The following is a 13,942-nucleotide window of genomic DNA, read 5'->3' as shown; positions in this document are numbered from 1 at the left end:
TGTTCTTATAAAAAAATAGGAGACCTTACTTTTGGGATTACCCTCGTACCTGTCGTAAAATAAATGGTCAATTGACCACCTCTAGGCAGTCTAGTGTTAAACTGAAAATTTGGTAATATTTACACCCATCAGCACCTAGAATGCTCCAAGGACATCAGTATCCCTGAGAACATATGGTCTACTTGAGGGCCGTCTCTCAGTGCTCTGTGAAATTCTAATAACAAGTTCATGTCTTCTATCTCACTTTGATCTACTTTTCCTCCCTTTCTATAATATTGCCTTAAAGTTCATTTCTCTTGTTTAGCCCATCTACATATTCCTTCCAGCCTGATTTCTCATCTGAGCTCTTGATATTCACACAGCTGCTTCTCTTTTCTCCAAAGGCCTCTTTAATGCTCCTGTAGGCAGTATCTCTATCTTCCCCCAGTGACATATGATTTTAAATCCTTACATTTGTTCTCCAGCTGCTTAGCCATTTTGCACTTTATTTCAATCTCATTTTTTAGATATTTGTTTCCTCATTTGCTACATTTTTATATTTTCTCTTTTCATTAATCAAACTCAATATCTCTTGTATATCTAAAAACAAAGATGATGAGACTTACCAAACAAAAGCGCTGGCAGGTTGATAGACACACAAACAAACACAAACATACACACAAAATTCAAGCTTTCGCAACAAACGATTGCTGCATCAGGAAATAGGGAAGGAGAGGGAAAGACGAAAGGATGTGGGTTTTAAGGGAGAGGGTAAGGAGTCATTCCAGTCCCGGGAGCGGAAAGACTTACCTTAGAGGGAAAAAAGGACAGGTATACACTCGCGGGCACACACACACACACACACACACACACACACACACACACACATCCATCCGCACATACACAGACACAAGCAGACATTTCTGTGTATGTGCGGATGGATGTGTGTGTGTGTGTGTGTGTGTGTGTGTGTGTGTGGGCGCGCGTGTACCTGTCCTTTTTTCCCTCTAAGGTAAGTCTTTTCGCTCCCGGGATTGGAATGACTCCTTACCCTCTCCCTTAAAACCCACATCCTTTCGTCTTTCCCTCTCCTTCCCTCTTTCCTGATGAAGCAATCGTTTGTTGTGAAAGCTTGAATTTTGTGTGTATGTTTGTGTTTGTTTGTGTGTCTATCGACCTGCCAGCGCTTTTGTTTGGTAAGTCTCATCATCTTTGTTTTTAGATATATTTTTCCCACGTGGAATGTTTCCCTCTATTATATTCAATCTCTCTTGTGATATCTAAGGATTGTTACTGGTCTATATCTTTTAACATTATTGATACTCTGCTGCCTTCACTATTTCATCCCTCAAAGCTACCCATTTGTCTTCTGTTGTATTCCTTTCCCCCGTTTCAGTCAATCAGCGCCCAATGCTCCCTTTGGAAGTCTCAACAACCTATAGTTCTTTTAACTTATGTATGTCACATGTCCTTAATTTCCTATATTTCTGCAATTTTTCCATTTTCAATCTATAGTTCATTACCAATAAACTATGGCCAGACTCCACATCTTCCCCTGGAAATGTCTTACAGGTTAAAATCTTGTTCCAAAATCTTTGTCTTACTACTGGTATTATATGGTCAGTCTGAAACCTTTCAGTGTTTCCAGGTCTCTTCCACGTATACATCTTTTTTTGTAATTGTTAAAATAAATATTAGTGATGATTAAATTGTGCTACGTACAAAATCCTACCAGGTACCTTCATCTTTCACTCCTTTCCACCAGTCCGTGTTCTCCCTTTATTTTTGCTTCTCTTCTTTTTCCTACTATTGAATTCCAGTCCCCAATCACAACTAAGTTCTTTTGTGCCTTAACAACCTGAGTAATTTATTTTATCTCGTAATACTTTATTCTGCTTCCTTCATCATCTGCAGAGTTAGTTGGCATTTAAACTTGCAGTACTGTTGTGGATGTTGGACTCATGTCCGTCTTGGCTAAGTAATGCCTTCATTATGCTGTTCATACTAACTTAATAACATTCCTCTTTTCTTATTCATTATTAGACATACTCCAGTATGACCCCATTTGTTTTTGTATTTATATCCTGTACTCACTTAGCAGGAAGTCCTGTTTGTCCTGCTACCACACTTCAGAAATTTCCGCTATATCTTACTTTAACCTACCCATTTTCTCACTTACCTACGCAGTGAAGGGATCTAAAATTAGATGCTTTGATCTGTATAAAGCCAGTTTCGTTTTTCCTGATGATCACGTCATCCTGAGTAGTCCAAATGGAGGACTAAATTTACCTTCAGAATATTTCACCCCAGATGGTGCCGTCGTCATTTAACCATACCATAGAGCTGTGTGCCCTTGGGAAAAGTGATGGTTATAGTTTACCCTTGCTTCCAGCTGTTTGCTGTACCAGCACAGTAAGTCCATATTGGCTGATGTTAAAAGGCCACGTCAGTCAATCATTCAGACTGTTGGTCATGCAAATACTGAAAAGACCACTGCCTCTCTTAATGAACCATGTGCTTCTCTGGTGTCTCCACAGATACCTCTCTGCTGTGGTTCCACCTACGGTGCTGTTATCTGTATCATTGATGGATGCAAGCCACCCCATCTTGGCAAGATCCATGTTTTGATTGAAAGGGGCAGGGAGGTGGGTGGGGGATGACATACGAGTAGTGCAAAGTTATTGCCCAATAGTTTCAATATAGTTGGGGCATTACAATGTTTTTGTTACATATAGAAAATGAAAGGTCATAAAGTAAATAGAAGGAAGGTCTGTCTAGTACTCACAATTGCCTCACAATTTAAATAATGTGTGCATAACATGACTGATTCATAAGTCATTAGTCTTCCTCCAGCACATTGTATACTACCTGCTGCTACAACTTTTCATAAGAGAGAATTTTGGTCTGCTCCACTGTCTTCCAACATGTACTGATTGTATAACAAGAGGGGTTACAGGGGTGGGAGGGAGGGACATGAAGTTTGAATACATTTTTGTTGAAAAGTATACAGATAGAATTGACCATACTGTGTACCATTACTTCCGTGTATCATTGTCTTCTTCAGTTAAGTTTTTTTTAAGTTAATTTTTTTTCTATTTTACAATTTCTTAACCAGTGATGAAAGCATGGAGGCAGCATTGGCAGAAATTCGAGATGGACGCCCTCTTGTTGAGACCGCTGCTGCACACCGCATACCACGCTCAACTCTGTATGTACGAGCATGCGCCAAAGGAATAGTTCCTACCATGACGAGGCGTGAACATTCCGGAGAAAATGTACAGGCTGCTGTTCGAGCTGTTACAGGTTTGTTTTGTAACAGTAATATATATTTTTACATTCAAGGCTTGCAACACAAACCAGATTCTGTAACAGTATTTGTCATCATTAATTGTTCACTGTGGAATAGCCCAGAAGCTGAAGAAGCACTCATAATTACAATGTCTTAATAAAATATGATATTATATATAAAAACAAAGATGAGGTGACTTACCGAACAAAAGCGCTGGCAGGTCGATAGATACACAAACAAACACAAACATACACACAAAATTCAAGCTTTCGCAACAAACTGTTGCCTCATCAGGAAAGAGGGAAGGAGAGGGGAAGACGAAAGGAAGTGGGTTTTAAGGGAGAGGGTAAGGAGTCATTCCAATCCCGGGAGCGGAAAGACTTACCTTAGGGGGAAAAAAGGACAGGTATACACTAGCACACACGTACATATCCATCCACACATACAGACACAAGCCTTGTGTCTGTATGTGTGGATGGATATGTACGTGTGTGCTAGTGTATACCTGTCCTTTTTTCCCCCTAAGGTAAGTCTTTCCGCTCCCGGGATTGGAATGACTCCTTACCCTCTCCCTTAAAACCCACTTCCTTTCGTCTTCCCCTCTCCTTCCCTCTTTCCTGATGAGGCAACAGTTTGTTGCGAAAGCTTGAATTTTGTGTGTATGTTTGTGTTTGTTTGTGTATCTATCGACCTGCCAGCGCTTTTGTTCGGTAAGTCACCTCATCTTTGTTTTTATATATAATTTTTCCCACGTGGAATGTTTCCTTCCATTATATAAAATATGATATTATTGCAGATGGCCATTATTACTGATCATGGGTGTCACATTGTAACATTTTGCTGTTTCCCTATGCACTTTGCCTTATAATGACAGTAACTACACATATGAATTGTACTCCAGTGATCAATATGCTTCATTATATATTAAAGTGAGTTATCGTGGCTTATCCTCATAATATGGCGCTTTTAAACCAAAACAATTAATATGGTTCAGACAATATTTTATGATACTTTTTTCTTAAAAGATGTGTCTGTGATCAGGTATGGTATTAATTCCAAAATCAAGTAACTCGTAGGACAGTTGATAAGCAGTAGTAGAAATTCTTTTAGGTATATTAAGGACTATAATATTGTACATGTCACACTGAAATTTTTCACTTCAAATATAAATTAAATGGCTGAATAAATTTTTTGGCTTTAATTTTGTACTCACAGAATTTCATTATATCACATAGAAAAATAAGCTTCCTTTGATGTTTTCCCATTAAAAGTTTCATAGTACTGTAACTGATTTTTATAGTTCACTAGTTTGTTTTAGAACTATTGTGTATTACACTACTGGCCATTAAAATTGCTACACCACGAAGATGACATGCTACAAACCCGAAATTTAACCGACAGGAAGAAGATGCTGTGATATGCAAATGATTAGCTTTTCAGAGCATTCACACAAGGTTGGCGCCGGTGGCGACACCTACAATGTGCTGACATGAGGAAAGTTTCCAACTGATTTCTCATACACAAACAGCAAAACTGGTGTTGCCTGGTGAAACGTTGTTGTGATGCCTCGTTTAAGGGGGAGAAATGCATACCATCACGTTTCCGACTTTGATAAAGGTCAGATTGTAGCCTATTGTGATTGCGGTTTATCATATTGCGAAATTGCTGCTCGCGTTGGTCGAGATCCAATGACTGTTAGCAGAATATGGAATCAGAGGGTTCAGGAGGGTAATACGGAACGCCGTGCTGGATCCCAACAGCCTCGTATCACTAGCAGTCGAGATGACAGGCATATTAGCCGCATGGCTGTAACGGATCATGCAGCTACGTCTCGATCCCTGAGTCAACAGATGGGGGCATTTGCAAGACAACAACCATCTGCACAAACAGTTGGACAACGTTGGCAGCAGCATGGACTATCAGCTCAGAGACCATGGCTGTGGTTACCCTTGACACTGCATCACAGACAGGAGTGTCTGCGATGGTGTACTCAGTGACGAACCTGGGTGCACGAATGGCAAAACGTTATTGTTTCGGATGAATCCAGGTTTTGTTTACAGCATCATGATGGTCGCATCCGTGTTTGGTGACTTTGCGGTGAACGCACATTGGAAGCATGTATTCGTCATTGCCATACTTGCGTATCACCTGGCGTGATGGTACGGGGTGGCAATTAATTACACATCTCGGTCACCTCTTGTTCGCATTGGCGGCACTTTGATCAGTGGACGTTACATTTCAGATGTGTTATGACCCTTGGCTCTACCCTTCATTTGATCCCTGCGAAAGCCTACATTTCAGCAGGATAATGCACAACCGCATGTTGCAGGTCCTGTACAGGCCTTTCTGGGTACAGAAAATGTTTGACAGCTGCCCTGGCCAGCACATTCTCCAGATCTCTCACTAATTGAAAACGTCTGGTCAATGGTGGCTGAGCAACTGGCTCGTCACAATACACCAGTCACTACTCTTGATGAACTGTGGTATCGTGTTGAAGCTGCATGGGCAGCTGTGCCTGTATACGCCATCCAAGCTCTGTTTGACTCAATGCCCAGGCATATCAAGGCCGTTATTACGGCCAGAGGTGGTTGTTCTGGTTACTGATTTCTCAGGATCTATGCACCCAAATTGCGTGAAAATGTAATCACATGTCAGTTCTAGTATAATATATTTGTCCAATGAATACATGTTTATCATCTGCATTTCTTCTTGGTGTAGCAATTTTAATGGCCAGTAATGTATTAATCATGGATGTAGCTTTCCTTCTAAGTGCATGGTGAAGCTTGTTTGGAATTGCTATTTCTGATTGTACCATTATTGCTAAAAGTAATTGTATGAAAATTTTCTTTTTGTTTGAGTGCATTAATCCAGTCTTACAAGTGTAAAAAAACATATGTGTTTACTTTTATTTTATTGTCTTTTTTAATACAACAGAGCAAGTAATAAAGTCTAATATTCTTGAGATATACTAAATCTTAAGACAATGGAAAATCCATGGTAGAATGTAACAATATAATAAAAAGCACAGTTGCTACTCACCATATAGTGGAGATGCTGAGTTGCAGGAAGCCACTAAAGGCACTACAAAAAGACTGTCAGAATGTTAGCTTTCAGCGAAAAAGGCCTTTGTCAAAAGTAGACAACATGCACACACATAAACGCAACTCACTCACTTGACCACAGTCTCTGGCAGCTGAGCCAGACTGTGAGCAGCAGGGTATTATGGGAGAGGCAACTGTGTGGAGGTAAGGAGGATGTTGGGGTGGGTGATGTAAAGTGCTCTTGTGAGTGTGGAGGGATGAGGTGGAGAGTGGGGCAGCTAGGTGCAGTCGGGAGGTTAGATAGAGGGCAGGGGAGAGAGGGGGAGGTTAGCAGAAAAGGAGGGCAGTAAAAAGACTGGGTGTGTTGGTGGAATAGTGGGCTGTGTAGTTCTGGAGTGACAAGGAAGGGGCTAGATGGGTTAGGACAATGACGAACGAAGGGTTGAGGCCAGAAAATTTATGGGAACATAGGATATAGTGCAAGGAGAGTTCCCACATGCACATTTCAGAAAAGCTGGTGTTGGCAGGAAGGATCCAGATGGCACAGACTGTGAAGCAGTCACTGAAATGAAGGATGTTGTGTTGGGTGGAGTGCTCAGCAACAGGGTGGTCCAGTTGTTTCTTGGCCACAGTTTGTCAGTGGCCATTCTTGCAGACAGAGAGCTTGTTGGTTGTCATGCCCATGTAGAAACAGCACAGTGGATGCAGCTTAGCTTGTAGATCATGTGACTGGTTTCACAGGTAGCTCTGCCTGTGATGGGATAGGTAATGCTTGTAACTAGACTGGAGTAGGTGGTGGTGGGATGACGTATGGGACAGGTCTTGCATTTAGGTCTGTTACAGGGATATAAACCATGAGGCAAGGGGTTGGGAGCAGGGCTTGTGTAGGAATGGAGTACGCTGTGAGAGGAGTGGCAAGGATAGTGGATAGGACATATCTCATTTCAGGGCGTGACAAGAGGTAGTCGAAATCCTGGCAGAGAATGTAATTCAGTTGCTCCAGTCCTGGGTGATACTGAGTCATGAGGGGAATGCTCATTTGTGGCCAGGCGGTGGTGCTTTGGGAGGTGGTGGGTGACTTAAAAGATAAGGCACGGGAGATCTGTTTTTGTACAAGGGTGGGAGGGTAACTACAATCTGTAAAGCCCTCAGTGAGACCCGCAGTATATTTTGAGAGTTACCACTTGTCAATACAGATGTGATGGCCATGGATGGCTGGGCCTTATGGAAGGAACTTGTTGGTATGGAATGGTTGGGAGCTGTCGAGGTGGAGATATTGTTGATGGTTGGTAGGCTCGATATGGACAGTGTGTCTGATATAGCCATCTTTGAGGTGGAAGTCAACATTGAGGAAGGTGCCTTGATAGGTTGAGCAGGTCTTATGGGGGAGGGGGGGGAGAAGGTGTTGAGGTTCTGGAGGAATTTGGATAGGGTGTCCTCACAGTTGATCCAAATCACGAAGATGTCATCACTGAATCTGAACCAGGTGAGGGGTTCGAGATTCTGAGTGTTTAGGAAGGATTCCTCTAGGTGGTCCATGAATAAGTTGGCATGTGGGTGCCCATAGCTGTATCCCAGATTTGTTTGTGGGCAATGACTTCAAAGGAGAAGTAATTGTGGGTGAGAATATAGTTGATCTTGGTGACTCGGAAGTAGGAGGTTGGTTTGGAATCTGTCATGCGTTGGGAAGGGTTGTGTTCGATAATGATAAGGCCATGGGCATTAGGGATGTTAGTGTAAAGGGAGGTGGCATCAATAGTGACAAGCAGGGCACCACGTGTTAAAGGAATAGGAACTCTGGAGAGTCGATGAAGAAAATGATTGGTATCTTTTACATAGTGGGATATATTTTGGGTAATAGGCTGAAGGTGGTGTTCTACAAGAGCTGAGATTCTTTCTGTGGGGGCACAGTAACCGGCCACAGTGGGGTATCCTGGATGGTTGGATTTATGGACTTTAGGAAGCATGTAGAAAGTAGTATTGTGGGGAATGGTAGGGTAGAGGAGAGAGATGGGCTTTGGCGAGAGGTTCTGGGATAGACTGGAGATCATACTAGATATCTGGAATGGGATTCACTGTGGTAGGGTTTGTAAGTGGATGAATCTGACTGGTAATCCTTTCGGTTCAAAACAACAGTAGTGGGGCACATAGAGACAAGTTCATTTCATTGACACATTGTAAGTTTATTTCAATAAAATATACAGGACGTATGAAACTGAGCTTTTAGCCAAATTGACCTTTCACCTGTCTCAATAAACCTTTCCCTCCATTTTAAAAAGAAATGAAACATACATGCTGAGCCCTTCCAACTTGCATACTAACCAAAAATAAAGATTTCAATTTCAGGTGCAAGATCCTAACTACTATCTTTCCCTGAAAGACTAAGTTTTCTCAGTTAACATTGGTCAAATTTAGAATTGAAAATGACATTAGTTACTTTGTTGTTTATTACATATGCACAACTGTTTCCAGTTACATATTGATTTACTCACTCACTTATTAGTCAGCCCCTTTTGTTACCTGCATCCATTTCTCTCTGTCCATTGCTTTTCTTATCAAATTCATAATTCCCACAGCTTTGAGCTCCTTTTCCGTATCTTCAAGTCACCATTTCCTGGTTCTTCCGTTTCTCCTTCTCACCTTGAGCTTTCCTATAGTCACTTTCTTAACACACTGATTTTCATTCTCTGTACATGACCAGCCCATGTTATCCTTCCTTGCTTGAGTTTCATTATTTACTAAAAAGTGTCTACAGTTCTGCATTTGTCCTTATTCTCCTGATTTCTTCCTCTCTCACTGCCCCAAATATCTTTCAGTATCATTCTTTCCCATCTTTACAACAGCCTTTTTCCTTTGTAGTCATTACCCAGCATTCTGATCCATACAGTACTATAGATCTTAATACAGTGAAATATATTTTGATTTTTGTATTCCTACTAAAATTTCTGGAGTTCGAGATATTCTGCAAGGAATAATAGCATCAGTTTCCACTTGCTATCCCTTTTTGAATTCTGCTGCTGTCCTATTGTTATCAAACTTAGATAAACTCCTCCACTCTTTGATATTCTTTCCCATTTATTTCTGTTGAAGTCTCTCCTATATCCTTACCAAAACCTCCCATCACCATGTACTTTGTTTTGTTTTTATTCTCTTCCTTCCACACTGCTTCTTCAATGCAGCTTAATTATCCTTCAAATGTCTGATATTCCTTGCAATTAATGCCACATCATCAGTGTATACCATCACCTAGACCTTCTGGTTAAAAATTGTTCCCTTGTGGGTTTATTGGCATTTACCACAGTGCCTTCTCTATTGCTAAGTAGAAGAGTACACCAGAGATCACATCACCCTGCCACAGCCACCTCTCTACATGAATCTCTTCTGACAACTCTTTCTATTCTGACCTTGCAATCCATTTCTTCCAACTTAATTCTGAAATCTTTAATAATTTGCAGAACCTTGTTCACATCTAGAGCACCATATGTTTATTATTTAAAGTCAATGTACAGATGATGAATTTTTTTGTCATATTCATAAAATTTCTCTAGCACTTTCTTCAAGAAAAGTATCTGGTCCATTGGAGATCTATTGCTCCTAAATCCAGCCTTATAATCTCCAGGTATCCTTTCCACACGGCATTCTAATCCAGAGGGTAAAATCTTTCTGAACAACTTATATGTTGTACTTAAGAGACTGAACTTGTGGTAACTGCTGCACTCTAGCGTAACAACTTTCTTATATAAGGGGCAGATCATTCTCACGAGTCAATTCTTAGGCATTTTTTCTTTTATGCATATTTTGTTAGATTCATTAACATTTCATTACCACTAGTCCCATCATCTTTCCCTTAAATTTTAATGTGTGCCATCTTCTCCTGTTGCCTTATGATCCATTGAGTTTTTAATTGCATTCTTCACCTCTTCTAAGTCTAGTGGTTCGTCTTTCTGCTCCTCTGCTTGTAATTCTAAATTCAATTCCAAATCCGGTTGCGCCTCCTCATTCAAGACTTCTTCTCTGCTACCTCCTCTCTTTCCATTGAGTAACTCAGTAAAATACTCTTGCCATCTTCCAAAAGTTTTGCTTTTATCTCCAATTATATTTTCATCTTTATCCGTATAGAAGACAGCTCTTGGCTGGAATGCTGTCCTCACTTCACTGGGTCTTTCATAGAACTTTCGTATCTCATTATCATTCTTCATTTGACGCAACTACAATGTCTTCTTCTTTCATACTTCCTTTTCTTTGCCTTTGCATAACTTATCTGCTCTTTCCCTCTTCTCTCTATACTTTTCCATTGCTAGTCTAGTTTTCTGTTGCAGCATTCTTTGCCTCACTTCACTTCTCTTTTGGATACCAGTAAGCACTCCCATTAAACCATTTAAATGTTCTTTTATGTTCTACCCTCCCCAGTATTTCCTCTGCTGTTACACTGATGCTTGTTGTCAGTATTTCTCATTTAGTTTCCACATCCCCTTCTTTCCATGTGTTGCTTCTTGCCTTAAAAATCTCTTTTAATATCTTTTTGTAATTGTGTTGCATTTCTTTAATTTGTAGTCCTTGCATATTGTGTTCCACTTTTCTCCTACCCTTTTTCTTACCAGGTGTATCTTCTGTCTGCATCTGACTCACACTAGTTAATGGTCTGTGTCTCCATCTTCCCTTCTCCAGCTACTAATTTCCATAATGACTGTTGCATGCTATTTCACTATAATTACCTTGGTGTTTCATTTCTTGTAACTCTGTCTGGCAATACCCAAATGCACTTCTTTCCCTCTTTCCTTAGATGCCATCCCAGTGGCAGAGTGTATCAACCATAGTTCATTATCATTACTGACTTTGTGCAGGTGCTCTTTCCCTGGTATGTTTCTGTACACTTTGTCTTTCCCATTTTTGCATTGAGACTGTAAGGCCTCTTTTTCCCATCACACCTTTGGACTTCACTGATTTACTCCTCCAGTTTGGAGTAAAATGCATCCTTTTCCTCATCATCTGCATCCTTTGTGGGGGTGTAGGCACACATCATCATAACATTAAAAAATTTTACCCTAAATCTCAAAGAAAAAAACCTATCACTAAGTGCTGTGAAACTACATTTACCCTCATTGACCTGTGTATTATGAATCCAGTACCGTGATGGCATATATCCCCTCTACTATAGATCAGCATGTGTTACCCTGATGCTATTGTTCCCTGTCCTTTTCAACAAATTTCTTGTAGTGCCGCTATTTTTACTGTATACGTATCCATTTCTTGCAGTCTACCAGGTCTCCTAAGTGTCTTCGTATTCCAGGTGGCTATCATAATATCCATTTTCCTTTTTGTTGACCTTTTTCCTTGCTGGATTGACATCCTATAATCAGTATCCTTCCAAGGCCAATGTATAGTATCTGCAACAATTCCACTGTATGGGTTGGGGTTTTTACCCCCAGGCCCAACCCCAGTCTAGAGGACCAGGATATTCCCTTGGGGTTTACTCCCTTGAGAGATATGGCTTCCCTATGCCTACAGAGCGCCCCCCCCCCCCCCCTCCCAATCTCCTCCTCCCTCCACCATGTGAGATACAGTTCCTCTGGCTGTTGAGACTTATCCGTCTGAAATGACCCTACCAGTAGCTTAGCTATGCTACTGCCAGTATAGCCTTTGATTTCGTTGGAGCAAGAAAACCATCCTGCCCGGCACTGAATGTGCCTTTGGTATGGCTGAGTCCCATGGGAGGAAGCCAGTTATGTCTCTCAACACAAAAACATCTTTCGGCTTGGTACTACTATTAAAAAAATTAATAAAAGACAAATAATATTGATTTCTCTTGTGCACATTATAATCTATATCTACATATATATATATATTCTGCAGATGTCTGCAAAGTGCATGGCAGAGGGTACTGAGGATTGTACAACATGTTACGATTTCTTCCTGTTCCAGTCACATATGGAGTGTGTGAAGAATGACTACTTAAATGCCTTCATGGACACTGCAGACAGTTTAATCTTGACTTAACAGCCCATCTGGGAGGAATATGTAGGATGCTGAAGAATATCTCCAAATTGTTCATTGCCGGTATTTATAAGCAGTCTCTTTCATGGACTGAAATCGTCATTAACAAAGCACAAATTTTCATTCAGGTCTTGATAGGATTTCAGACTGGTGCAAAGATGGCAACTTCCTTTAAATGGTCAGAAACGAAAAACAGTGCGCTTCACAATATCATGTGAGCTACAATTTAAATCAGTCAAGTCATACAAATACCCTGGTATTATAATTTGTAGGGCTATGAAATGGAACAAGCAGTGGGTTGTCAACTCTGTTCCTGGCAACAGTTTAGCGGTGGCTATTCCTCATGCTGGACAGCTGGTTAGTAGCCACACCAGCATAAAAAGCTGTGTGGTGCTTGCAGCAGAATTGGTATATGACATAGCTGCTTTCAGGCCCAGTCTCCAGTATAATCCTGGACTGAAACAGCTATCCCATACTGAAACAACTATTCCATACTGAAATAAATATTTCATATCCTTCATCAGGGTTTTGATTCTCTCTCATCATGTCCTAAAATTAGGGACATCCTAGCCAAGTTCCTTCCCAACCTTCCTAAATTGGTGTTCCACTGCCCACCCAACACACGCGATATTCTAGTCCATCCCTGTGCTACTCCCACTCCTAACCCCTCACCCTGCAGTTCCTAGTCCAGTACTACCTCTGCAGAAGCCAGGACATCTGTGAAAGCAGCCATGCCATATACCAACTGCTACAAACACAGCTTTTTATGTTTGTATTGCTATCAACCAACTGTCCATCAGGATTAATTGACATTGTCAAACTATTACCAAGAACAAAGTTCACCATCTTTTGGCACAATATGCAGTTGAGCACAGATGCTCGATTTCAGTGGCTGTTTCACAACCTGGGCCATCTGAATCCTTTCCTCTACCACCAACTTCTCTGAACTTCACAGATAAAAATTAGCCTTACAACACATCCTTTACTGTCTCCATACCCATCACTCAACGATTTCTCAATCCTCCAATAGTCACTCTCTCCCAGTTCATGTCCCTATATGACCTTCAGCATGTGCCACTCCTCACTGGCTCCGACAACAATGCCTCACATGCTGAGCCTGTTTACTTGCCATCGCTGCATCTCCGATCTGCTAGACAGCAAAGCAGCTGCTTCTCTGTGAGCTGCTAGGAAACCATCCTCAGTCCCTCAATCTGCTTCGCTATCCTTCTACCTGCCCCGCCTGACACAACCCTGAATAAAACCCTGTCCACCTGCCAAAATGCTGCACTGTCACTGTATGTCCACCCAGCACCATGTAAGGGCGTAGGCGTGCGTGTGTTTGCTTATGAGTGTGCGCGCATGTTTGCGTGAAAGCTAGCAAGTTTTCTTTCTTTGGGTGTGGACCTATCGAAAACTGAATGGTACTGTTTTTCAATGAGTGGTCTCCTATAAGCCAGAAGTGTGAGTTTTAGGTCAAGGGAAAGGGATTTAGATATGTAAATGTAACTATAAAGAGGATAAGCTCTCTCCCTCACCAATATGATGCTCCTATTTTTCATAGCTTGACTTTAATTGAGTTTCTCAGTCATACTTTTTCTGAGTTATTTGAAGAACTTAGTCTTCCATATTAATGATTGAA

At 41.1% G+C, this 13,942-nt stretch overlaps 1 protein-coding gene across 2 annotated transcripts in view; it reads left to right on the top strand.

The window, feature by feature from the left end:
* The window catches only part of LOC124612498 (protein bric-a-brac 2-like), a 131,729-nt gene that overhangs the window by 49,562 nt on the left and 68,225 nt on the right, over positions 1-13,942 (top strand). For both annotated transcript variants that reach the window (XM_047140738.1, XM_047140737.1), the window contains exon 5: positions 3,095-3,282. In XM_047140738.1, the coding sequence (XP_046996694.1) occupies positions 3,095-3,282 (188 nt within the window). The remainder of the gene's footprint in view (positions 1-3,094; positions 3,283-13,942) is intronic.

The sequence above is a fragment of the Schistocerca americana genome, chromosome 4, assembly GCF_021461395.2.
Source record: "Schistocerca americana isolate TAMUIC-IGC-003095 chromosome 4, iqSchAmer2.1, whole genome shotgun sequence".
In the NCBI taxonomy this organism is placed as follows: domain Eukaryota; kingdom Metazoa; phylum Arthropoda; class Insecta; order Orthoptera; family Acrididae; genus Schistocerca; species Schistocerca americana.
Note: the sequence above shows the minus strand (reverse complement) of the source record. Positions and strands in the feature narration are given on the sequence as shown.